At 37.4% G+C, this 27,317-nt stretch overlaps 1 protein-coding gene across 7 annotated transcripts in view; it reads right to left on the bottom strand.

Moving 5' to 3' along the window:
- Positions 1-27,317, bottom strand: part of AGFG1 (ArfGAP with FG repeats 1) — a 74,382-nt gene that overhangs the window by 10,004 nt on the left and 37,061 nt on the right. For 2 of the 7 annotated variants that reach the window (XM_081095786.1, XM_081095787.1), the window contains exons 3-11: positions 22,454-22,569; positions 18,922-19,084; positions 17,755-17,905; positions 8,944-9,063; positions 6,704-6,913; positions 5,503-5,683; positions 2,883-2,962; positions 2,131-2,223; positions 731-778 (exon numbers count right to left, since the gene is read on the bottom strand). In XM_081095786.1, coding sequence (XP_080951912.1) covers positions 731-778; positions 2,131-2,223; positions 2,883-2,962; positions 5,503-5,683; positions 6,704-6,913; positions 8,944-9,063; positions 17,755-17,905; positions 18,922-19,084; positions 22,454-22,569 — 1,162 coding nt within the window. The remainder of the gene's footprint in view (positions 1-730; positions 779-2,130; positions 2,224-2,882; positions 2,963-5,502; positions 5,684-6,703; positions 6,914-8,943; positions 9,064-17,754; positions 17,906-18,921; positions 19,085-22,453; positions 22,570-27,317) is intronic. The other 5 variants (XM_081095791.1, XM_081095790.1, XM_081095788.1 and 2 more) reach the window with 3 other exon arrangements.

Raw genomic sequence — 27,317 nt, 5'->3', positions numbered from 1 at the left:
ACTCACTTAATTTCCTGATTTAAAAATTTTACTCAACTATTGATTTTAAGTACAGAAATACTAAAAATGTTACAAAAAATTCTTTTAAAAAAAAACTAAAAAAAGTTATAGATGTTGTCCAAAGTAATCCTCATAATCCTAATGTTTATAACAATGATCCTCAATGAACCTAATTAGAATGTAAAAAAATTTTAAATTATTTTCTCATTATTAAGGAGAAAAAGAAGGGAAACAGCCATTGGGAAGCAAGTGAATAAAGAATAATAAGCATACTGCGAGGAAACAGGAGGGTTTCATAACAGACAATGCACTGACATAACTTGGACAAATCATTTTTTAAAAAGCACTAAAAAGCAGAACTTAGGGCATAGTTAAACAAAACCAAACTCCATGGAATAATGTGGTAAAATGGTTTGGTTTATCAAAAAGGTGTCACTCAAACTACTATAAATTCAAACTCAAGAAAAACAATTGAAAAAGCTGTGACATTCTAATATGACCATGGAGGTAAGCAATAATGCTTTTCAGCATTAAAACATAAATCACTACAGAAGATTTCCATGTAATTTTAAATATAATGCAGTCCCAATGCCACACATTCATGCCCACTCCATTTTAAAACATGGAAGAACTTAATTCCACATGCAGGGATCCAGAACACTAGCAGAAGCTTCCACAAGCAGGCAGACAAACTGCCACAGAAATCTAGACATTAGTTGTGGCCACCTACCAAAATGAGCGTGAGGAAACACTTGAGAATGCATTGCTCCAGAAAGGCCTTATGGAAAGCCATAAAGAGACCAATGTCATTAACTTAATGGTAACTATTGTTAAAATAAAAGTAAATTTGTTTCATTAAAAGTTCTAAAATTAGAATGTACTCTTACAAAGTAGATAGCATAATACATGATAAAACACATCCAGTTTATTTGAACTATATTCATGACACTGTGATATTTACACTGTTTGCAATAAAGGGGAGATTAGATAATACCAAATGAAGAAACCTTTATGAAATCCATCATTTTAAATAAGCACTTTTTTTTTTCATGTGAAGATATAATTATATCCATAAAGACTTGTAGGCTTCATGAGTCACACCCAAAAATGCAATTTACAGGATCATCTAAAATGACCTAGCTTCTGCAAAGTCAAACTTTGGAGAGAGCACCTGGATAATACTTGATTTTTATTTACAACTTTTTACAATAACTAGATATACTTAAAGGTAACTCAAGTAAACTAACTGAGTACTACAAGGGGAAAATTATTCACTGTAGTTCATTAGAAGGTGATTGGCACTCTCAGTTTAAAATACAATAGCTGAAAAGACAGAATAAGAAAAAAGCATCTTGTGTTTTCCCACCTGGCATGACTGAGATCAGAGAGGCTACATATAAATAAATCTAATTAATAAAAAACAAACTTAGGTTATGTAATAGAACCTTTTTGTGTTTTTTTAACCATCTGGGGTGGAATTATTTCTAAAATATATGTCCATTCATTATAAATCAGCATACTTAACAATTACATTTGGGGAAGCAGCAATTGAGAAAATACTCAAACATTATACCCAAAATAAAATCAGGTTCCCATGATTTTTAAAATGTTAACATCCTAAAAGAGATATGCACTAGAAAAAGATTTGATCTTAAGACCTCATTTAATAAAGCCCATTCGGCCCTTGAAATCTCATGTCAAGACAGAAACAAGGCAAAAAACCTTCTTATACATGTTTTCTGCTATGGTTGAATGAGTCATATCCAGTAATTCTGAAAGCAGACCACCACAATAAGTCAGAATTACTGTGTACAAGTCCGATCTCTACAAAAATTGGCTGTGTGGTTCAAAGAAGTCTCATCTCCATACCTTGGGCATCCTCCCTGAAAATGAAAGCTGTGACCAAGCAGGGTAGGCACTAGTTAACTTCTAAGGTCCTTCTCAAATATGCATTAAGTTCCAGGATTTTATAAACTTTCAGCAAATATTTGTCTTTAGGAACAAACTCTCCCATCCACTAACCACTCATTTCAGTAAGAAAGAATCCTTATTTTTCTAGTTTGTTCACATGGTTTCTCTGCAATAAATACCTTTTCCAAAACTTGCTGTTCCGTAATTTATATTTCTTACCTGTTGTTCCTCTGGCATTGGTCTGAAATGGATTTGTAGAAGATGCCACAGAAGGACCAGCAGCAGCCACAAATGGATTTGTGGAAGGCGTAGCTTTAAAATATTATAAAGTACACTATAAAATCATAATACATTTATACTAAAATATATAAAATATATTTAATATATTTATGAAGATAGAAAACTAGAGCTTTCTAATAATAAACTTGCTCTGTCATCTGGTTCCCCTGAAAATGCTCTACAGTATACATTTGGGCTCTATACAGTGTCCGCATTATTCCTCCCCCCTTATCCATGACTCCACTTTCCATGGCTTCAGTTACCAACAGTTAATGGCAGCCCAAAAATATTAAGTGGAAAATTCCAGAAATAAACAATCGACAAGTTCTAAATTATGCACTAATCTGAGTAACGTGATGAAATCTCTCTCCACCCTGCTCGATTTTTACTTATTAATGGCCCCAAAGCGCAAGAGTAGTGATGCTGGCAATTCGTATATGCCAAAGAGAAGCTGTAAAGTGCTTCCTTCAAGTGAAAAGGTGAAAGTTCTCAACTTAAGGAAACAAACAAAAAAAAAAATTGTATGGTCAATAGCCAAATTTTATAAATTAAACTTTATTTCATCATAGGTATGTATGTACAGGAAGAATATAGTAAATATGAGGGTTGGTACTATCTACTGTTTCAGACATCCACTGGGGGTCTTGGAATGTATCTTCCACACATAAGGGGCGACTACCAGAAACACCTACCTCCAAATGGAGCAGGCACACTTGAAGAAGCAGGCTGTGTCTGTGCAGAAGCACCCACTGGCATTGTTCCAAAAACATTGCTGAAAACAAGTATTAAAAGAGTTCTAATTGTTAAAAAAAAAAACAAGCATATTCTATCTATAGGGTGGCCATAAATATGTGAAAACTGATCATTTTAAACATACAATGTATCACGGAAGTACTCAAACTTTAGGTCTCATGGCTCATTTATATTCTGAAAAATTACTGAGAACCCCAAAGAACCTTTGCTTCAGTGTGCTCTATTTATCAATATGCATAGAGTACAAAAATTAAAACAAATTTAAAATACTTTTTATTTAAAAATAACAATAAAGCCATTATTACATGCTAACAAATAAGTAGCACTTTATGATAAGTACTAGAGGCCTGATGCATGAAATTTGTGCAAGAGTAGGCCTTCGCAGCCCTGGCTACCTCGTGGCCCCACCCCCCGGCCCACTGGTGGTTTCAGAGGTCTTTCCGCCATCTGGTCTAATTAGCATATTAGCTCTTTATTATATAGGATATTTTCTGAAATAAAAAAACTTAATGAGAACAGTAACAATGTTTGATATTTTTGCAAATCCCTTTAGTAGCTGGCTTAACAGAAGATCAATCAGCTGTGACATGTTGTTTAGGTTGATGTATATATATATAAAAACAAACACACACAAAACTGGCCTCACATAGATACATAGTTGAACAAAGGAGCATTTGAATAGCTTTTTCAGATAATCCTATATAATAAATCAAGCGAACGGCAGAATGGCCAGTCGCTATGATGCACACTAACCACTAGGGGGCAGAGGCTCAAAAGCAGGAGCTGCCCGCTGGTGGTCAGTGCGCTCCCACAGGGGAGGCGTTGCTCAGCCAGAAGCCGGACTCACAGCTGGCGGGCACAGTGGCAGTGACAGGAACCTCTCCTGCCTCCGCTGCAGGCGGGCGGTAAGGAGTGAGGGGTCCCAAACTGCGAGAGGGATGTCTGACTACTGGCAGGCGGACATCCCCTGAGGGGTCCTGGACTGCAATAGGGCGCAGGCCAGGCTGAGGGACCGCGCCCCCCCCCCCCCCGCAGTGTACGGATTTTGTGCACTAGGCCTCTAGTTGTGGATATTTTCTTTGTTATCATACCAAAAATAGTGACAATTCCTAAAGGTTAGTTTCAATATGAAATTTGAAACTTTATCAGTGAACTGTTTTTTGCTGGATTAAAGTTAACATTCATTAATCTATCTTGCACTTTAAATGAATTTTTTACTGATGTCCTATCATCTGGAAAATACTTGATGCCAATCTTCCAAATGTCAACACATTTCCTTATGCAAAATTAAAAAATAAAACACATCACATTCATAAATATCACCACACACTCATCAGAAAGGTAAAAGCTGTCTGTCATGCTCATGGTAGAGTTAAGAAATTTACCAAAATTCTAATATTTGATTGAATGTGTGATTATTATCAGTTATTTTCATAAAATGACAGGCTTAAATACTCTATTTTTAAGAAAATATTGTCAAATATCCAAATCTGAATAATTTTGGTTTGCCTACCAGTTATCTTCCAAGGAAAAATGGTGTTTCAGAAAACAAGTGGCTGGTTCATCCCACAACAACCAAACAAGACAGCCATCATACCTCAATGAGCAGCAGACCTACCTGATGCATACTTTACTTCCACAAACAGAAAATAGACATGTTTAAGGATCAAGATTTAATAAAATTAATTTGTTGACATTTCTTCAAGAATGTTCATAAGCCCTCGCCAGTGGCTCTGCTGGTTGGAGCACCACCCCCTACACCTTTTGCAGGTTTAATTCCCAGTTGGGGCACATGTGGGAGGCAACTAATAGATGTTTCAATTGCACATGATGTTTCTCTCCATCTCTCCCTCTAAAATCAATTTTTTTTAAAAAAAGCATGTCCTCATGTCATTAAAATAATAATTAGAAAAACAGAGATGCATAAAACAATGTATATATAAGTCACCTGTATTTCTATATAACTTAACTCTAAAATCAAGAAGTCAAAACTGCTCTTGATTAGAGCTTTTAATGCTCTAATGTTGTTAAAATGTGTCAGACTTCCTGCTACAAAGAATTCCTTTATACCAGATATATTTGAACACAATAATAGATATGTCTATTCATAAATACCAATATGACACTGAAGAGATATAGAATTAGTGTTCTGTTCTGGTGCAAACATTTCTAAAAATGTGTATTTTCAACTAAGGCTACAAAATGTTACTTTCAGTATTTAGTCTTTATGACTAAAAACTGTACCTTAAAAGTATATAATTTCCGAAATGAATTCTCTGCTGAGTATAATTAAATCTGTAGATAGCTGTCCATTTTGAGATGTTTATATCTCTTAGTTACATTTTAGTGTTCAAGAAAATAAAACTTTTCATTAAATGAAAAAATAGAATTGGGCAGCTAATCAAGGATTATATTTTAATTAGCAAATTAAACTGTTTCCTCAAATTTATAAAAATATTCAATAATTTTAAAATTATGCCCTAGTCATTATTTAACAACATTATTATTCAGAGTTGAAAAAAGATTTAAACACAAAGCAGAAACACAAAGACAAGGTACCTGCTGGCATTACTTGTGGAAGTGTACGCATTATTGGAGGTGGCTGCAGAGCTGAAAACGCTGTCTAGTTCTGCCAGAGCTGCATACTTGTCTGAAGACGCACTTGATTGACTGGGAAGTGAAACCACAGAACTAACAGGAGCTTTACCTGCGGTCCCAAAGCCACTCCCCTGATCACCACCTGTGAACAAATAAATTATCCCCAAAACTTAAAGGTATACTTCCAATTTATCAACCAGATTTCCCATGCAACACATGTAAATTTACAACTGATATGGAGCTAAGCAAATAAATAGGATTCCAGAATCATGTCTAATAATGTAGAAAATATTGGACAAGATTAGTTGCAACATATACTGCTGTGGAAAAGACAGAATACTGCTTCTATAACAAAAAACTAAGATTCTGTGCCAGTAACAGGTTTAAAGTGTGCATAAAGAAGAAATTCTCAAAAAGTGTTATTTAACATCTCTGATACAGGTGTACTGCATTCAAGTAAACATATAAATTCATAAAATATAGGACCCTGATGAGAACAATCAATTAATATCATTTTCCCAGGGTTGTCCATAATAAAAAATAGATAGTAATGAGAAGAAATACTTACTGCACACTTACTATGTGCCAAACACTGTTGTAAATGCCTTACATGTAATAACACAACTCCATGAGTTCAATGCTATTTACTATCCTCATTATGGAGATGAAAAAGTAGGCCCTGCAGCCTGAAAGCATACCCTTGCTCTTCACCACTGTACTATGCACTTTGAGAGGCAAAATACTGGCCTTCAAGACCAAACTAGGCATAAGAATATACCGTAAAAATCATTTTAAAAAATTAAGAAGATATTAATAGAAAGTCATTCAAAATAAATATATTATAGAAACCACCAAATAGCCTTCCAGTCAGTTCTATGTGTAAGATTCTTAATATTGTATAGCCATAGAACAGTAAAGCAGGCTTTCTAAGACAAAATTAAATTTTTGTCAATTACTTTCTTTTAAAACCAGAAGTAAACAAATTAGTTTCTATGACTTCAGTTTTGTAGTTGATATTTCAGATCCTAGAAGTCATGAAATTTAGTGTCAACGAAATTTCTATACACCCACTAAGAAAAGCATAGCATCCTTAGATTTTAATAAATACAACCAAATGTAAAGGACTGTTTAATACAGAAATTTTTATTTAAAGTTTGATTACCTTGTCCAGCACTGAAGATATTGTCTAAATTAGCAAGTGCTGCATATTTGTCTGCAGCCTGAAGACCAGCTTTATTTGTTGCAACTTTACTAACAGTTGTTGCTGTTTGATGACTCTGGGAAGTACTGAAGGTTCCAAAATCAGCACTGGAGGATTTGGGGAAGTTATCAAAATGAGCAAAATTAGCATTTACTGATCCAGCACTTCCACCTGTAACAGAATAAACAGAACACTTGAAATATCTAGATTTTTCTCAATATCCTGTGGTAGGAAATATGACAATTTCTTCTTAAATTAAGTATTCTATAAGGAATCTGCATTTCTAAGCATTCAACTTTAACCATCTACATATGACTTTTTATAATTTGCAAATCTAGATTTCCAAAGGCCCTGGCAACATGAAGTTACACATTTCTATGTGTAATTATCTACCCTGGAGTAAAAGATATAACTCACCTAGTTTGAGACTCATTACGATATACAACATTCAACTATATACTATCACCTTTTACTAGTCCTCCTGCTAATAAGATGCAAAGTATCTGACAATACAAGTTTTTGTAGCTTCTAAAAAAACTTGGTTGAAACAAATCCCAGGAATAGAAATTTAAAATTCTTAAGATATACTATTTTGATCCAGAGTTTCTTAACAGGTGATCTTTGAGCTCCAGACTTATTTTATTTGAAGAGCTATTATTTAATTCCACATAGTAATTTAATGCTCATACACCATGGTACCCTCAAAAAATCATGAACTATTTTATATATTTCAAAGAATAAAAATTAGAGTATACAATATCAAAATAGTTTAAATATTATAGCAATTTTTTTTACTTTACAGAGCACAATTCACTTACAGGTATATATCCTACTAAGATTTTAAAGTCTGTTCTGTAATCTAGAGACTTCTTTAAAGTACTACCAAAGACTAAAGCTAATATATTTCATTCTATGCTTTTGTCCTAACTTTTGATACCAGTTCTTTATGCCTACACATTAGTTTCAGCAATCAAAATAATGTATGTGTAGTTTTATATTAAAGTGATACGAAGCACACATAGATATTTTAAAAACAGAACAGATACATCCCTATAAAAAAAAAACAAGCCACACTTTCCATCAATCTGATTTTTAAACATTCTAAAACAATATGTACAGATAAAATTTCTCAGGCATTGAAACTCTGGTTGTTTCCAATTAAAATTCAGTAATGTGCATATTTAAATGATTGTGATCTGCTGTAAGTAGTTGGTGAACAAAGTAAATACTAAAGCTTTCAAAGTTTATATGAAGAATTTTATTTCAAATTAAAATTGGAATTATTAAATCAACTAACTCTCTTATTGTATACTACTGCGTTCTCTTGAGTTGAGGAATAGTGAAGGGAAAGTAAAAGTGAGAATTTATGAAGATTAAAAGATGATTAACATTCTATAAGTGAAAAATCCATGAAATACAGCATAAAACAAATTAGTAAAAGATGCCTACTTAACTAGAGAACTTACTGTTGGTAGCCTGGAGAGGAAAAGCAGAAGTAAATTCACCAAAACTGCAGCTAGATGAAAGCATTCTAAATGCTGGATAGCCAGAAATTATGTAAATGAAAGTTAAGGGCGGGGGGGGGGGGGGAGAAAATTGAAAGAAAAAGCTTTAAGACAATACACAGAATTCCAGTTGAAAGCAAAGTAATCAGCCAAAGATCTAAACATGGGTTCAATGAGTTTTGGAAAACAATATAGTTTATGGAAGAGTATTCAATGTTTAAAGACCAATTCTTGCACAGAAAATGATTTCCCAGTTTGATTAAAGCAATCCTTAAATAACCTACTCTTGACTAATAACATTTATTTTTCAAGATTGTTGCCTAAAAATTACTTCTACTTTTAGTTCTATGGAAGCAATAAATTAGCTTCCTTTACTTAGAGCTTAAATCACAATGTGTTGTTTGAACCTAAAAAACTTTAGTACTTTGATCCTTCCTTACATAAGAAGTTTAAGATTCATGTGCAGGAAAAGGAGAATTCTGTGAATTAGACAACATACCAAAGAGTTTAGAAAAACAAATGAACACACAACAAAATAAAGATTTCAGGTTTCCCCAGAGCTTTGCTAGATAGAAGTATTGTAAATTCAGATAATTATAGAATTTAAGTTTAGAGTAATTTTCAAAACTACATCTAGAGAGTTTTACTCTATTTTTTTAAAGTAAACATTTAGGCATAATGCTGGAGAAGCTCTACCTGTAGTTTGGGGCTGAAAAGGAGAGTGACTTGCTGTGGGGAAACCTCCAAAATTACTCGAACCACTAGACTGTCCAAATGCATCAAAGTTTGCAAAATCTGCATTTGCAGAATTCTGGGCTGTAAATGGTAAGGAACAATACATGTTAATGAATATGAAAACTATAAAAAAATATATGACAAAAGAATTTGAGAATTTTATGAAAGGTTTCTACATCTTAGAGCTCACTTCAAAGACATTTAGAGATCAGATTTTAAATCCTATCAGTGTTTACTTAGCCTAATTTCAAACAATTTATAAAAGGTTATCCAGAAATTTCCAAAAACACTTTGTACAATGATAAATTTGTATGCAATACACACTGAGTGACCTCAGGAATAGTATCATAAATGTAACCCTATTAAAGAAAACTCTGAATTAAGAGCACTAAATATATGAATTACAATAAAGCAAATAGAAATTTAGGATATAGGATACATTCTGGAAAATTCATATTTAAAATGGCAATGAGTGATTCACTGGCTGGATGAAATCTAAAACATTGACATAAAGATTAATATCCTCTTTTTGATTCTTTCTTTTTTTTAAGTTCACAATTTTGCATACCATGGCATTTAAAAATAAGCTTGAATGTATAACTAGACATGATTGTCAAACAAATAGAAATATTCACATTCTATTAGAAGCTTGCCACTTTCAAACACATTAAAATGTAAGAAACTATGAAAAATAGTAAAAATTATAACATAAATGCACTCATACTCAGTGAAAAAAACCCACTGGTATTTCCCACTGGTCGTCAACCTAACAGCAAAATTCTAGGCTTCTCTAAATTATGCAATTATGTCCTCTAAAAAAATCTCAATTCAAGAGATTTTTTTAGAGAACAAAACAGATGCTGGGTAAGATTTTTATAAAGGATCTGATGAGAATAAGAAGTGGTTGATATGAGGAAAAAGAATGCTAAGTGACAAGAATGAAAAGAATGTCCAAAAAATAGACATCAACATAAATCCTTTGCAGGTATTTCTACTTCTAGGAGTTTTTATAAAGCAATAATTTTGCAAATGTGTGCGGCTGTTTGTAATAGCTAAACATGTTTTTTATGATGAAAAAATTAGAAACTCAAATAGCCAGGAATGAGAGAAACACTGCAATACATTGTAAAACATCGTATGATGGCTATAATGCAGCCATTTTAAAAAATCATGTAAAATAATATTCAATTTTATACAAAAATGTTTATGACAAAGTAAATACGGTTAATAAATTCCAGATACATTTTCATCTACTTTTTAAAATATGGTATTACATACTTAAAAATCTGTATTTTGAAATAGGAGATTTCAAATAGTTACCTATTTCCTTCTTTGTTTGCCTGAATTTACCAAACTGTTGTAATGAATATGTATTATACTTGTAAACAAAATAATAAAAGTTACTAAACAACAAAATTTTCTATTAACAGAGCTCAACATATTGTAGGAAGAAAATCAGGAAAACTTACAGCAGTTTATGTAATTACTGTTCTGTATGTATCTGAAAGGGTATGACAGTAGGGGAGGAAATGTACCTAAAATAGATCCCTTCTACTAGGTACCTGTGCCTCTTCCCTTCTTGGGTACTCGCACCCAGCACTGCTGAAATGTGGGGTGCTATCCCACGTCACTGGTCACACTTTGTTCTTGAGAACCTTTTAAAAACACATTTGTCCTAGCCCTCAAACAGTATACAGAAATACATAAATTAAAAAGCTGGTTACTGCTTAACAATATAAAATGCTGTATTTGCAAGATGTCCCAATATTTTGTCATTATTTTTACTTAAAATTCAATTTCTTTATAGGCTAAAATTTTACATTCCCAAAAGTAAATATAATGGAAAAAATGTTAACAAATTTTAACATTAATTTCTTGAAAAATATTTTGGAATATCTATACAGTTTAAGTAACAAATACAAGTTTAAACAAAGTTACCATTTAGTATTGCTAAGAACAGTAAGTAAGTACAATTTAGTGCAATTGTAAGGGAGTCTGAGATAAAAATCAGAGAATTCCATCCTAACATAAGTAACTATAAAGTCTTAGACAAGTCCCTCAATTGTTCTGGCTCTACTCGTTTTCTTATTAGCAAAATGAGAGGATTCACTAGATGGTCTCCACTTACAAATCCTGCATTATGATTCTACAATTTATGAGACAATAAAAATTCTTATAGAGTTTTGAAATACTAGCCTCCCCCCCCCCAAAAAAAATTCCTATTAAAAGGCCAAATAAGTTTATAAGGGCAAAATATATAATATACATATAGAAAATGCAAATATAAACCAAACGAATAGAGAACATGGTAGAGAAAATTCTCAAATTTAGAATGGGCTATATTCCAAAAGGTAAACTTCTAAGTTTTTAAAATAATCTAATTAAACATTTGAGAACAAATAAAACATATCTGTCCCTTGTAGAAATAGAAATTAGGTCCCGAAGGTAGTTTATCCTTTATAACCTCAAACATATATGAATATGTAGTGTTTAATATATATTCTACGCTTATATTTAGAACTTAAAAGGGGAAAATATATATTTAATGTTTCAAAGATCATCAGGAAAAAAATCAGTTCAATATAATCCATTTAATTAAGTCAAGTCTACTTCATCCACATTTACATTTTCCCAGTGTTTTCCAACCAGAGCACCAAACACATTAATTCTTTGTGAAATTTCTATCCGTTTTTATTTGTAGACCCTGTATCTATTCAGTCTTCAGCAACTGGTTAAAATGACTTTTAAAATTTCTAAGTACTGTGGAATAAAACTTTGGTAAACTTGACTTTGGTAATTAAGCTCTAATAAATTTAATGATGTAAAAATTACTACCTGGAGCCTTAAGCAATCTCCAAACAAAGAAATCCAAACTAAAAAGAATGTGACAAAACAGTAAAGATATGTTTTAAATAATCTTATTTCAAAATGTCCAAAGAAGTCGATTAAGTTTAAAATTTAAGGTAACAAGTTAATGAGCCTGAATCCTGCTGAGAGCTGTGTTTCCTTTTCAATGAGAAACAGGTACTCATGAGAAAGGATGAGATGGAATTAAACAGCCCTCATCATATTCAGCTGGCAGGATACACTTTGTTTCACCTAAGAAAAAATTTAAATTTTTCCCATCAATTTCCAACATTTCAAAAGAGAACATTTTACTTGAAATATGATTGCTGGCTTTTCTTAAAAGAAAATTAACATATTAGTAATCCTGAACCTCTATTTATATGTGGCAACAGGAGATTAGAACATCCCCCTTTAAAAAGGGCACCATGGTTTCTTACACATTGTACTGTATTATTCATTTGTGTTTAACTGGGTAGCAAGTTAATAGAGTTTGACACCTTTGGTATAAGCTGTGACAAAATTTAATTACAGTTTACAGTTCATAGGTTTTATGATATGTTTATTTAATAAAATAACTATTAAATTCCATAAGTAAATTGTTTCTAACTGAATGCATATTTCTGTGGAAGATAACATTTTTTAAAGAAGTACTTCAGCTGATAAAGGAAGGATAAATTTAGGATATCACAACTTTGTATAACAGATCCCACTATTGGGCACCAAGAGCTAATATTACCAAATTAGGCAATCAATATTATGTGCCTCTTAAACCCTAAGTAGCAGGTTTTTCCCGTCCACCACCACCCTGCTCTAAAAATGAACCGGGCCCTAGCTGGTTTGGCTCAGTAGATAGAGCACTGGCATGCAGACTGAAAGGTCCCAGGTTCGATTTGAGTCAAGGGCACATGCCTGGTTGTGGGCTCAATACCCAGTAGTGGGTGTGCAGGAGGCAGCCGATCAATGATTCTCTCATCATTGATGTTTCTATCTCTCTCCTCCCTTCTTCTCTGAAATCAATAAAAATATATATATTTTAAAATAATAAAAAATAAAAAAGAACCGGTAACAGATCAAGTATCTATCAATTTACAGAAAATACAGAAGACAAAAACCTGATAAAGGACCCCAGAGTGGTACAATCAACACACTCAGACTGCCTAAAACTCAACAGGACAAATAACCTAATTTCCTAAACAAATAAATTACAAAAAAAAAAAAAAGGGATGGAGGAAGAACCTATAGACTAAGAGACATACCTCACAACTGCAATGTGCAGACCTTACTTGAAACTTGATCTGAAAAAAACTGTGTATGCGTGTGTTTGAACTGGAATGGAAATTGAATAGTAATGCATTATTATTACTAGTGGCCCGGTGCACGAATTCATGCACATTGAAAGGTAATTAGAAGAAATATTTTAGTATCACTATTCGCCCTTCTCTGTGTCAACCAAATTCACAATAGACAATTACAGGTGGAAACACACGTGTGACTGGTGCCAGCAAGAGCTTTATACGTATCGTGCATGAGAGAGTCAACTTAGCCTTTATAGATATAGAACAAACTTGCTTAATTAGACCTGCTTTCTGAGTTAGCTAAGCTTTTTCCAGCCCAGTGAAGCACCCCATCTTTCCTTACAGGTAATTGTCAGCAACACAGCAGTAAATATCAACATGAAGCACATTATTATTGTAGATCATGCAGGGAGAACAAAGGGTAAAATATTTAACTGCAGCAGTGTTTGACTATATTCTGCGCAGTGAGAAAACCTGAAATCATTTTCAAGGTCCACCATTTCTTACTTCTTTTCAGTCAGGTCAAGTTTATAAGCTTTCTAAATCTCCGTTTTCTGGCTAATAAAAAAATAGGATTCCACTGAGTCTCCTATCTACCTACTCCAGGACTTCTGTGCGGATCAAATGAGATGACGCAGGGGAAGACGCTTCACAGACATTTGGTTACAGTGTAAAATGTTTCCACCTGGCTATAAAGCAAGTAGTGTTCCTGGGCTGAAGAAACTACAAGGAGGCTAGTCACTAGGGAGAGGAAGCCTGGCGTTGCTATTCGGGGTGGCCTGCGGGGATCGGGCCAAAACCCAAAGTCCAACACCACCTGCCACTCATGCCTGCTGCTCCCGCTCATCCTGGCCCCACTACACATGCCGTAGGCTCGCACCCAGTCAGTCCCAATCAGGAGAGGCTTTAACTGCCACAGCAGCATTTGCCAGCTGTGAGCCCTGTGTCTGGCGCCCATCCCAAGGGGAGTAGGTGGGCCAGGATGCTTTCAGCTGGGATGCCCTTGCAGTCCTAGGATCTGGATGTGTCCAGCTGACGTTCGCGCCAGTTGCAGGGAGCCACCTGGCAGTCGCTTTTATATCATTTCTTCCTGGCAGAGCATCTAGGGAGGGGAAGCAGCCGCAGTGCCCGAGACCGACTTCTAGGAGGCCAGCGGCGCTGTCAGGGTCGTGCCGGCAGTGCAGGTTGGTCGGTGCCTGGCCCTTCTCCGGAGATTTGAACTGCAGGACTACTGAGTGGCTGCCACCGGGCTGGTGGGTCGCTAGAATGGGTTGGTCAGCTGAGCAGAGCTCCCGCTGTGGGAGTGCATTGACCATCAGGGGCCAGCTCCTGTGTTGACTGTCTGCTGCTGGTGGTCAGTGTGTGTCATAGTGACCAGTCATTCCCAGTCATTCTGCTATTAGTCATTCCCAGTCAATCTGCATATTACCCTTTTATTATACAGAATAGAGGCCTGGTGCATGGGTGGGGGCCGACTGGTTTGCCCTGAAGGGTGTCCTGGATCAGGGTGGGGGTCCCGCTGGGGTGCCTGGCCAGCCTGGGTGATGGGATGATGGCTGTTTTCAGGCTGCCCAAACCCCCTTCAGAGTGGGGGTCCCCACTGGGGTGCCTGGCCAGCCTGGGTGAGGGGCTGAGGGCCATTTTCAGGCTTCCCACCCCTTCAAGGTGGAGGTCCCCACTGGGGTGCCTGGCAAGCCTGGATGAGGGGCTGAGGGCCGTTTTTAGGCTGCCCACACCCCCTTCAGGGTGGGGGTCCCCACTGGGGTGCTTGGCCAGCCTGGATGAGGGGCTGATGGCTGTTTTCAGACTGACCAGGCCCCCTGGCGACTGAAGCTCCCAGGCTTTCCTTTTTTTGTTTTTTGTTTTTATTCGCTCCAACTCTGTGGCCATGGTGACTGGAAGCAGGTATCTGAGCTTTATTCACCTTCTATAATTGAAACTTTGTTGCCTTGAGAGGAGGCAGCAGCTGCCTGGTAGCTTGGCTTCTTTCATCGCAGGGGTAAGCAAGCCTCCTGCTCGCTCCAGCTCTGTGGCCACAGCCAGCTGAAAGCAGGTATCTGGGGTTTATTTACCTTCTATAATTGAAACTTTGTTGCTTTGAGTGTAGCTCAGAGCAGGCCGCGGCAGGCTGGCTTCCTCCATCACTGGAGCAAGCAAGCCTCCTGCTCGCTCCAGCTCCATGGCTGCCGGCCGCCATCTTGGTTGGGTTAATTTGTATATAGTTGCTCTGATTGGCTGGTGGGCGTGGCTTAAGGCATAGCAAAAGTACGGTCAATTTGCATGTATGTCTTTTATTAGTATAGGATTATTGTTACTAGAGGCCCGGTGCACAAAAATTTGTGCACTCGGGGGGGGGGGAGGGGGGCCCCTCAGCCTGGCCTGTGCCCTCTCGCAGTCTGGGATCCCTCGGGAGATAACGCCCTGCTGGCTTAGGCCTGCTCCCGGGTGGCAGAGGGCAAGCCCAATCCCTAGGTGCAGGCCCTGGTCGGGCTCAGAGCAGGGCCGATTGGGGAGTTGGGGTGCCGCCCCCTGTCATGCACAGAGCAGGGCGGATCGGGAGGTTGCGATGCCACCCCCAGTCACGCTCAGGGTAGGGCCGATTGGGGGGTTGGGGCACCACCCCGTCACACTCAAGGCAGGGTCGATGGGGAGGTTGCGGTGCCACCCCGTCATGCACAGAGCAGGGCCAATCTGGGGGTTGGGGCGCTGCCCCCTGTCACGCACAGAGCAGAGCCCATCAGGGGGTTGAGGAGCTCCCCCCTGTCACTCAGAGAGTAGGGCCGATAGGGGAGTTGGGGCACCGCCCTGTCACCCACAGAGCAGGGCCGATCAGGGGGTTGGGATGCCACCACTCTCACACTCAGGGCAGGGCCGATGGGGAGTTATGGCTCTACCCCATCACGCACAGAGCCCGTGGGAGGGGTGGGGGTTGTGGCGCCGCCCTCTATCACCCACAGAGCAGGGCCGATCAGGGGGTTGGGGCGCCGCACCCTGTCACACACAGAGCCGCAGGGTGATCAGAGGTTGGGGAGCTCCCCCGTATCAGGCACGGAGCAGGGCTGATCAGGAGGTTGGGGCGCCTTCCCCTGTCAGGAACAGAGCAGGGTGGATAGGGAGGTTGTGGCCCCATCCCCTGTCACACACAGAGCCGCAGGGTGATCAGGGGGTTTGGGCGCTGCCCCCTGTCATGCTGATCCCGGTGCCGGGAGGCATATTACCCTTTTACTATATAGAATAGAGGCCTGGTTCATGGGTGGGGCTGGCTGGTTTGCCCTGAAGGGTGTTCTGGATCAGGGTGGGGGTCCCCACTGGGGTGCCTGGCCAGCCTGGGTGAGGGGATGATGGCTGTTTGCAGCTGGTCACACACCCTTCAGGGTTGGGGTCCCCACTGGGGTGCCTGGCCAGTCTGGGTGAGGGGCTGAGGGCTGTTTTCAGACTGGCGGGTGATGGAAGCTCCCAACCGCTCCTTTTTTTTTTTTTTTTTAATTCTGGGCCAGCTTTAGCTCTGAGGCTCCAGCTCTTAGGCCTCCGCTGCTGGTAATCGAAACAATGTATAACTCCAGCTCTGACTCCAGCTCTGAGATCCCAGCTTGCTGAAAGCAGGTTTCTGGGGTTTTGTTTACCTTCTATATTCGTTACAATGTTTTTTAAACTGCAGGCTCAGAGGCCTGCAGCGGCAGGCGGGGAACGTTGGAGTCCTCCATCACTGAAGCAAGCAAGCCTCATGTTAGTTTCAAGCTGCCTGGCTGCCAGCCGCCATCTTGGTTGGCAGTTAATTTGCATATCTCCCTGATTAGCCAATGGGAAGGGTAGCGGTCATACACCAATTACCATGTTTCTCTTGTATTAGATTAGACTATTATTATTTAGGGAGTGGTAATACTACCAGCATTATGTTTGACAAAGGAAATCTTATTTCACAGATACATATAAAATAGGCATTTAAGAATAAATTAGTATGTCTAAATTTGCTTCAAAGTAACTTGAGAAGAAATGGACTAGAATGAGAAATAAAACCAGATTAGCCATAAGTGATAAGTACATGAAGGTTATATTATCTGATCATTTCTGAATATCTGAAATTGTCCCTATCAAAGGGTTAAAAAATATTTAATAGTCTTTCCCCAGTTTTCTATGGAAAGAGGTCATGTCAGTACCTGACATTAAGTATAATCTCTTGTGATTAAAAAGCAACTGCTAGGGCTACATGATTTATACACCCCAACAAGTAGGAATGACCAGACATTCTCAACAGAATATGTAAACAAACAAACAAAAAGGTTATTGCACTAGCCAGTGTGGCTAAGTGGTTAGAGTGTCATCATCCCAAGCACCAAAGGGCTATGGATTTGATTCCTGGTCAAGGGCACATACCTGGTTGCAGATTCCATCCCCAGCCCTGGTTGGGCACATACAGGAGGCAACCAATAGATGTGTCTCTTTCCCCCTACCCTCTTCCCTCCCTTCCACTCACCCTAAAAGAAAAAAAAGAAAAACAAGCAAACAGAAAATTTAAAAAAAAAGGAAAAATATCCTCGGGTGAGGATTAACAAAACAAACAAACAAAAAAGGTTGTTTCTGGTGTTTTATACACATCTCTAATAAAAGTTCTTGGGGGGAAAACACTTACCTGCATGACTGTTGAAATGTGCAAAGTTAGCAAAATTGGCTGTAGCTGATGACTGAGAAGCTGGAGCAGCAAATATGTCTGAGCCAAGATCACTTAAAAGGTCAAACTTCTTTTCCTGCTGCTGTCCTTGAGAGCGACCTACAACAGGGGACTAAAAACCACATATTAGCTATAAAGAGTTTCCAGTCAGATCTGCTAAATTTTTACCACACTTGTCCCAACTAATCAAGCTTAAAACATAGTTTAAAAATTACAGTCTTCTATTTGTGGTTTTGGTACTTTGATATTTTTTTAAAAGCACCAATTTTCACTATCTATTCCCAAATTATCTCTCAATTTTAATTACAGAGTCAAAAGCAAAGAAACACAATTATAACAGTGGTCACACCTCATGAAAAAGGATGGACTTACTGCTAAGACAGCGATAAGACTTTCAAAGAATACATCCTTTATACATAAGAAGAGTTACAAAACACTGGCTTAATCCCTCTCTCCATTTTTCACTCAAACTTTCTGTAAAAACAGAGCAATTTATCCAAATGCCCTAGTATGCATTAAAAGAGTGGGATTTAATTCAAATAATACCATGCCTCAGAATCATTCTTGTGTAGGGTAGACGCTGTAATGTCACACAGTAACAGATTTGTCACAGCTCAGTCAACTGTAATGAAGTGCAGAAGTACAAACTTTAGGTACCAACTTATCAAAAACTTTCAGTCTATTCAGTTTTTTAGAATAAGATATATACTGCAATGCAAAGACACCTGTGCTTTACAAATCGGGCATGGGGTGGGGGGGATTATACTGCTTGAGAAATCCTTTCCTATAAAAGTACATCACAGAGGTTATATTGTTCTGACTCTGATGGTTACCACAGATTCATGTTTTATAATGTATGTTATGTAACGGATAGCTATAGCAATATTCCTGTAGACCTTCACAAAGCTGTGGAGAATTCAAAGAAACTCATATTAGCAACAGCAACGGAGCAAATAAATACACCTTCCAACCACTTAACCAACAATGCTTAAATGTATTATAAACCACTGGCACATAATGCTACTGGCATACAAGGTTATGCTACTGTCTTTAAAAAGTCTCAAATTCATGCCATTCAGTCCTCAAGTAGAAGCCTCTACATTCTACAAAGACTTAACAACTACTCACCTGACTAGGTGTGCCCTTATTTAGGTGCAGGGCTGCTGCTGAATCTCCTAAAAGAGATTTCAGTGGTTTGACCTCAGGTGTGCTGCTTGTGCTACTGGCAGAGGAGCCTGAAATAGATGCATGAACAGATGCCACTACTTTGGCTTGTTCTGGTGGTACATACCTAAAACACATGAAAAGTTGAACAGGTAGTTAATTAAGAAAAATATAGGAAATGTCATTCTCAAAAATGATAAGCAAAATTCTAATTTTCCATGAATGTTGATATTAATATTAATCTTATTTGAAATCCCTCTGGGGCCCTGTCTTGGTAGCTCAGATAGAGCATCATCCCGGTGCACCAAGGTTGTGAGTTCAATCTCCAGTCAAGGTACATACAAGAATCAACCAATGCATATATAAATAAGTGAAACAAAAATTGATGTTTCTCTTTCTTGCTCACTCTCCCTTCCTACCTCCCTTCCTAAAAGTCAATAAATAAATCTTTTGAAAACTCTCTTGGAGTTTACTTAGTTTTTCTAAGATAAAAAAATTAACTGCTTTTTTATAAGACAGCAGACCAATCATGATGAACAGTTAATACTATAATTTAATTTTTAAAAACTCAAGTATTGTAAGATCATAAGTAACATTTGGAAACAGAACCGAAAGCAGGGAAACATTCCAGTTAACAGTCTAAAATATAAAGGCTTATTACAAATCTCTAAGAATAAGGTCAACAGCCCAATTTTTAAATGGGCAGAAGCAACTCACAAAGGGAAACACAGAAATGAAAACACTTTTAATCTAATTCATTAGCATTTGATGTGAGTGTAAACATTACAAATTTTGCTGCTATTAAAATACGTAACTAGGTATGCTCTGTGCCCCAGAAGTACCTCTGCAGAAACTCATCCTTAGGAACTAACTGAATGAGTGTACACAGATACATGTACATGTATGTTACACAGAACTCTTAAATCTGTTCAATGTAATACCACACAGCTATTCTTTGGACACAGATAGATGTCCAGGCTACTTTATGGTCTTTCAGGTTTGATCCCAGTCATGTAAATACAGATTCATGGGAGGAAGGGAGTAAAGAAAGAAAAGAAAGGCAGTAAGAATATAATGCCCAAATATCGGCAATGCTGATCTCTAGGGTTAGGAATATGTGAGAGCTTTTTCACTCCTTGTATATCTGGATTTTCTCCTTCCTCCCCAATCCTCTTTTCAGGTAGGTGGAGAAAGCAGAAAAACAAAACGGTTAAGAGCACATATCTATTCCAGAGACAGTTCAAATCCCAGCTCCACTACTCAACAGCTGTGAAGCCTAAGGGAAACTACTTCAACTCTTTGTGCCTAGGATTTCCCATCTATAAAGTGAAGATACGGTTGCTGTGAAGCATAAACGAGTTAGCATTTGTAAAGTACTTAGAACAGTTCCCTGGTACAAGTGTTAGCTACATTAAGTGTTAGCTACTATCAAATTACACACTAATCACAAACAATAAAACTGCTTTGCATTTTCCAGTAAATGGGAGATGATGGAATATGACAATGAATAGAGGAAGTTATGCTTTCCTATAATTTGGCAAACCACTGATGATATCAACTTTGAGTACAGCCACATCTTATCAAAGGATAAAACCAAATACTAGCACTTAGTTCAAAAGACTCATCTGCCTAAAAGTAATAAGCGAGACGTATAACATAGGAAGTTTGAAAATTCATCAAAAGAACAATTTAAAATCCCTTTAGATGACAATAGTCTCATTGTTTTAAGAATAGTTGCTCAAAGTAGGGATTTTTAGGAAGTCTGCATTTGGAGAGTTCTTATGCCTTATTAAAAAACAACTGCACTGTTCTCTAGTTACATGTCACAGGTGTGCAGGAGCATGGCTTTAAAATGCACAGCCACTGGGCCTCCTGAATGGTCACTTCCCCTTCCCACCCACCAATTAAAATTCTCATTTACTGTTAATCTTGTTACTACTATCCTGTTCGTCAGGGCAGAAAAAAAGAATAACACAAATTATAATTATTTGAGGTTTACAGTTACTTGGATTATGTTTTGAAGGGGTAAATTTCATTATTGTTTACTATTATTATTATTACAATAAATTTGGGGAAATACATGGTTTTATTTCTATCAACTCTTAGTCACACAAAATTCTCTTGCTAACTGAAGGTAAATAATCTCAAATTCCAGCTAAGTCCTATTCAAACTAATATTCTGAATTGGTAAAACTGCTGAGAAAATAAAAAATTAGGCCGGGGCTATATAAGAAGAATACGTTATGGGGTGGAAGGTCTAGGAAATTAACTAAAGTGATAAAAATATAATTATATATATCACTTTAAAAGAATCATTCATGACACCATACTTTCACTGTCACCCCACCTTTTAAAATTTTCCCCAACTAATTGTTACTGGTTATATTTTACCTACATTCACACCTAATGTTATCTAGTGCTGTTGAATATAGCCCAGGCTAATCTTGCCTTGCAAAACAGTCTCCTCAAAAGAACAGTAAGAATACAAAGTTCGCAGAGCACTAAAATCAGAGTTACTTCTTTCTAATGTGCTCAATGAATACAGGTAGAGACACTTCACTTAAAAACCAAGCAAGTATTCCCTCAGGACCAAAACAGGCTTTTGACCAGATCATTCTCTGGGTTAACATACAGCTCCTCAGGAAACAACAAGCCATTTATCTCTGCATTACCTATTTCGTTTGTTATTCTCTCATTCACCTTCTTAACCCCCCCCCCCCCCCAAGGAAATATACACTACTGAATATTGCTAAAGAAACTAAGAATTCATCATTAATGAGTCTTAATAAATTGACTTAACGTTGTGCTCATATAGCTAAAAATTAAGAGCCCAAAGTAGTTAAACTCTAGCTCTACCCTGGCTCTTCTTTAAAGAGTTTACTAGCCACATGTCCAACCTATTTTAATTAATTTTAAAATTTACCATCTGATAGAGTGAGGGGAGTATAAAGGCTCCCTTCTTAACCAGGTAGTAAAATGATTTCTTGGATGGGAAGTAGGGATATTTTGAGCAAAGACTTACTGCAAGATGCAGTTAAGTGGATGGATTATGAGTGGACTACATGAGAGCTTCAGCATAGTGCTTAGTATATAGAAGGTCTAAATAAATACTTGCTAAATGAATAAACATTTTAAGAAAAGGGGCTTTATAAGACTAAAAGTATCTAAGGAAGCTAACAGGGCTACAGAAGAATTCAAAGGAAGGATCCCTAACTTTCAAAAAAAGGGGAGGAGGCCTAGTAATTACAAGGAACAGGCTGCTGAGTCAAGATAAAGTAGAAGTAAAGGTTTTTGGAAACCAAATCCAATAAAAAGCCAAAGTATAATGGGTATCTATCTACCTACCTACCTATTCCTTTATTTCCTATCTACCTAACCTGCCTATTTCCTTCCTTCCTCCCTCCCTCCCTTATTTCCTTCCTTATGTCAGACTAATCTTACCCATAATTAATGTAATTTGGGAAACCTTTGCTCTAAATACAAACTATTCACTCACCATCTTTTCTTTTCATATTTTTCTTGTAGGAACTCTTTCACTTTTTGTGGATCCCTGAAGTCTGGAATTGCTGAAGATCTATCATCAAATAATCCTAGCCAAATCTGTTTACAGACCTTTGGAAAGAATTAAAAAAAAAAAAGTGTTATAAATCAACATCTTCACTTAATGAAATGTAAAGGGAAAATTATGATCTCTCAAAAAACTAACCTACTTAATTGTAATAATACTGCTTTCAATGAGAAATGAAGAGGCAACAAATGAACTAAATTTATTGTTACAGTATACAGTAAAATCTTAGGAACAGCATCATAAAGAACAGCACTTCACAGGGAAACAAATAGTGAAATGGGATTGGAGAGGACCTGGGATTTTTTGGTGTTCAAACGATCAAGACTATAAGCCCGTAGCAAAGCCATGTACCCTTTATGAACCTCTGTTACCTCACTCCATAAAACAGAGTAAACTAGACTCATAGCAATTTCACAAATCCTTGATAGGTTCAAAAATCAACCAAAAAGAACAAACAAAAATTACTAGAATCATAAACAATTTGCTAGTAAAATATAACAACAACAGAAATATAAGGCAGATACAACTCCAGCTGTATAGTTGCTTCCTATGCTTTCCCCGCCCTCCTAATGGCTAAAAAATGAGAATCTGAGCTATTTAACTTTTTAGACAAATCAAAGAAATGAAATGATGAAGAACTCAAATAGGACACAAGAGCATAAAGAAAACAATGAAGAAAATTTGATAAAGTAGTCTTCATCAAAATTAAGTTGCTCTTCAAAAAACTAATATATGAAAAGGCACACTACCAACTCATAAAAAATATCTGCAGAACATGTAAGAACTTGAAGAAACCTGAATCCAGAAAATACAAAAATTTTCTTAAAACTCAATTATAATAAAGACAAAAAATTGTTTAAAAGAATGGGCAGAAAATTTTATAACCACTTTACCAAAATGCAGCACAACATCATTAGTCATATGGAAAATGCAAATTAACAAACACTGAGATCCCACTACACAGATACTACTAGAATGGCTAAAAATACAAAGATTGACCATATCTTGTATTAGTGAGAATGTGGGACAGTAGGAACTCTCAAGAATGTAAAATGGTATAACCACTTTGAGAAAGTTGGCAATCTCTTAAAAGTTAAACATACACCTACCATATGGCCCTGCAATCCGTTACTAAGTCTCTATCCAAGAAAAATAAAAGCACATGTCCACACTCAGATCTGTACACAAATGTCCACAACAGCTTGTTGATAATACCTCCAAACTGTAAAAATAACCCATATGTCCATCAACAGGTAAATAGATAAATTTTGGAATATCCAAATAGGAGACTCATCAGTAGTAAAAAGAACTATTGATATAAACAACTACATAAATAAACCTCAAGATAATTATGCTGATTGACAGAAGTCAAACATCCACCCCCAAAAGTATATACTGTATGATTCTATTCATTTAAATTTTTAGAAAATGTAAACGTCTCTATAGTGCTGGAAAGCAGATCAAATGGATACATTACAAAGGGACACAAAAACCCCTTGGGAATGGTTAAATGTGTGCTATCTCATCACGGTAGTCATGGCTTCATATATGTCAAATCTCTTCCAATCAGACACTGGAAATAAGTACAAGTTCTTGTAATTAATTATTCCTCAATAAAGCTATAAAAAACAAGTCCACAAGTTTCCAAAATGGTATTATTTTAAAGAATAACCAATTTTAATACTGCGAAAAGAACACAGTATCTAGCTTCAAAAGCTTGACAGAAATCTGAGAAATCAGAGAAGGAAATGCAGCATCTTTCTCAGTCTTACCTGCTCACTGAAGTGGGTAAGGGGGGAACAGGAAAAAAGACTCACCCCTTTTCCTATCATATACCAACCATGTTTCAAAACATTTCTTGTGGCTCCCTCAGTACAGATACTGCTATAACCTCACTAAGGCAGAAAAGCTGACACGTCACTGCGAGGCCTGAGCTAAAACGAAATCTCATTATAAAAACATTTAAGAGGCAAAGCCAGAAAAGTGCAGACACCCAGGAACGATAATGTAACTTACTGCCAGAAATACCATAAATTCTGTAGTGACCCAGCTTCTGCAATAAATATTTAGCTACTTAAAAAGAACCATAGAGACTATCCTTAGCCAGAAAACTGACTAATAATTCTCCTAAAATGTAATTTTAAAAGATTCTGTGACCTTACAGTTACATTCAAAACGGGAAAATGGGAAGTTTCTAAATCTTCTATTTTTTTTTTTAATATTTCCATTGGCTTTTAGAGAGAGAAGAAGGAAGAGAGATAGAGAGCTAGAAACATAGATGAAAGAGAAACATTATTGATCAGCACCTCCTCCACACCCCCTTTTGGGGATCAAGCCTGAAACCTAGGCATGTGCTCTGACCAGGAATCAAACCAGTGACCTCCTGGTTAATGGGTCGACACTCAACCACTGAGCCACACTAGCCAGGCTAATTTTTCTATTTTAAAAATTCCCAAACAAGAAAACAAGAGATATGGTAGTCATTTGCCTAAAGAATTATTAACCATAACTGACAGAATTAGTTCAGGATACTAAATACCATAAACATTTAGACTTTACATTCCAAAACCCCTGTTAACTACCACATACAAATTTTTAAACGAAGAACAATCCTATATAATAAATGCCTAATATGCTAAGTGTCTGGTTGCACGTTCAACCAATCAAAGCATAATATGCTAATGATATGCTAAGGCCACTCAACCGCTCACTATGACGTGCAGTGACCACCAGGTGGCAGACGCTCCAACCAGTAGGTTAGCTTGCTGCTGGGGTCCTGCCAATTGGGACTGAGCGAGACGGGCCGGACATGTCCTGGAGCCCTTCCAGCTGGCCAACCTCCTGTGTCCCTCCCCAGCCCTGACTGTGCAGGATCCCTCAGCCTAGCCTGCATCCTCTTGCAATTCGGGACCCCTCAGGGGATGTCCGAGAGCTGGTTTCGGCCGATCCCGCAGGCCAGGCTGAGGGACCCCACTGGAGCACGAATTTGTGTACCGGGCCTCTAGTTAATGAATAATAAATAACAAACACATTTTAAAAAGATGGATTGAAGCAGGGAAAAGGGGGGTAAAAGGGGAGTGGAATGGAAGATATCTACAATAATATCAACAACAAATATATTTTTTAAAAAGATGGATTGAAGACAGATGATAAAGTTACTGTCTTGGCACTCATCATGGGAATACAAAGCAAAATAGAATGCTTGATGGTAAACTTATAGATATTTGACATGAGCAACCAGTAGGATTTGCGCAAAATTCTTTAACTGCTGATAGTTCTGCTCCTTCCCTCGGACAGGCCAAACTACTAGGGAAAATCATTCAAACTAGCTACTTGGGTCCACTACAAATTAATGCTGCATCACTAACAGAGCTTCTTCACATTCTTAGCTCTTATTTCTAGCTATATTACCCCACAAAGGCTATTTTCTAGGTTGCTCAAAATCCAACACCTTATCTGACACTCTTAGCAATGGAGTTCTTAAGTGAAGTGGCTTTCAAAATGGAATTCCTTAATTCCCTAGACTGGCAGCATCTGAGTCACTTAAAAACTTGTTGTAATGTAAATTTTCAGAAGCCAAGGAGACCTATGAAATCAGAACCTCTGGAAGTAGCAAGCCCTCCAAGTGACTGTGAAATAGGCCAAACTAATGCTTTAGAAAAATCTCAGCCAACAGATGGGAACTTCCTTTCCATATATATACTGTACACAACTTCTGGCATTTCTCAAATTTACTTAAGACACTAAACCTGTTACTGGGCAAGGTTCTTTTAACAGAGACGGTGTTCCGGGGACACAGTGTCTATAGTCTCTGTGACCCAGTCACATTTTAGTCCTTGAAAAGTTGGTTTCTGCTCCCTAGAATTGCTTTTCAGGTTTGTAGATTTGCTGATAGGAAAGTATCAAGTTCTATTTTCTGTTTATTTTGCTTTCTTTGTTTTTTGTTTTAGCAAAATAATAAACATCATCAACTCAAGAGGAAGGGCTTGTCAAGGTTGAAGGCGAATAGAATGAATCTACTACAACTGCAGGAAGCATTCAGGATCTGTGGTCATGAGTATTAAAAATGAAACTAGTCAGAATAGTGTGTTTTCCTCCAAGCTGTACAGGTACTAAGCAGGTAGAGTGCTGGCTTTAATTAAGTAAAATATGATGAGTTCAAAGGGAATGATTAGAACCGGACATGGAATCCAAGTTGGATTAAGAAACACGAGAATATGATGAATGATGGACAAGAAAGAAGTTTCACTTCAGTGGGCTGGAGGTCCTGACAGTTGTCCCAAAACTGTTTGACTTAGAAAAATGAGAGGAATGAGCTGGGAAGAGAGTAGTAGTAGAGGTGAGAGAACAGGATGCTTGAATTTGAAATCTGAGAGGTGATATAATTACTGATCAAGTCTAAAATAGGATGAAAACTCACTGGAAATAAGAAGTCAAGGAAACCAAATTATCTATTACTAGAGGCCCGATGGATAAAAATTCATGCAAGAGTAGGCCTGCCTTCCCCCAGCTGCTGGCACTGGATTCCCTCCGTCACCTGGGCTGCCGGCATCGGCTTCCCTCCGGCTCTGGCTGTGTCAGGAAGGACGTCTGGAAGACATCCAGTCTAATTAGCATATTACCCTTTTATTATTATAGATTATGATAATCATGTGGCTTATATGGAAACTGGAATTGGCAGAAGTGACTTACACTAGTGGAAAAAAAAGACATGTAAGGTGCTTAAATCTATAATCAATGAGGGGAGCTGCCTGATATGATTTGAGAAGCATGGGCCTGGAGGACTAAAAAC

The sequence above is a fragment of the Myotis nattereri genome (genome assembly GCF_964212035.1).
Source record: "Myotis nattereri genome assembly, chromosome: 7".
Lineage (NCBI taxonomy): Eukaryota > Metazoa > Chordata > Mammalia > Chiroptera > Vespertilionidae > Myotis > Myotis nattereri.
The sequence above is the reverse complement of the archived record's forward strand: the minus strand, read 5'-3'. Positions and strand labels throughout refer to the sequence as shown.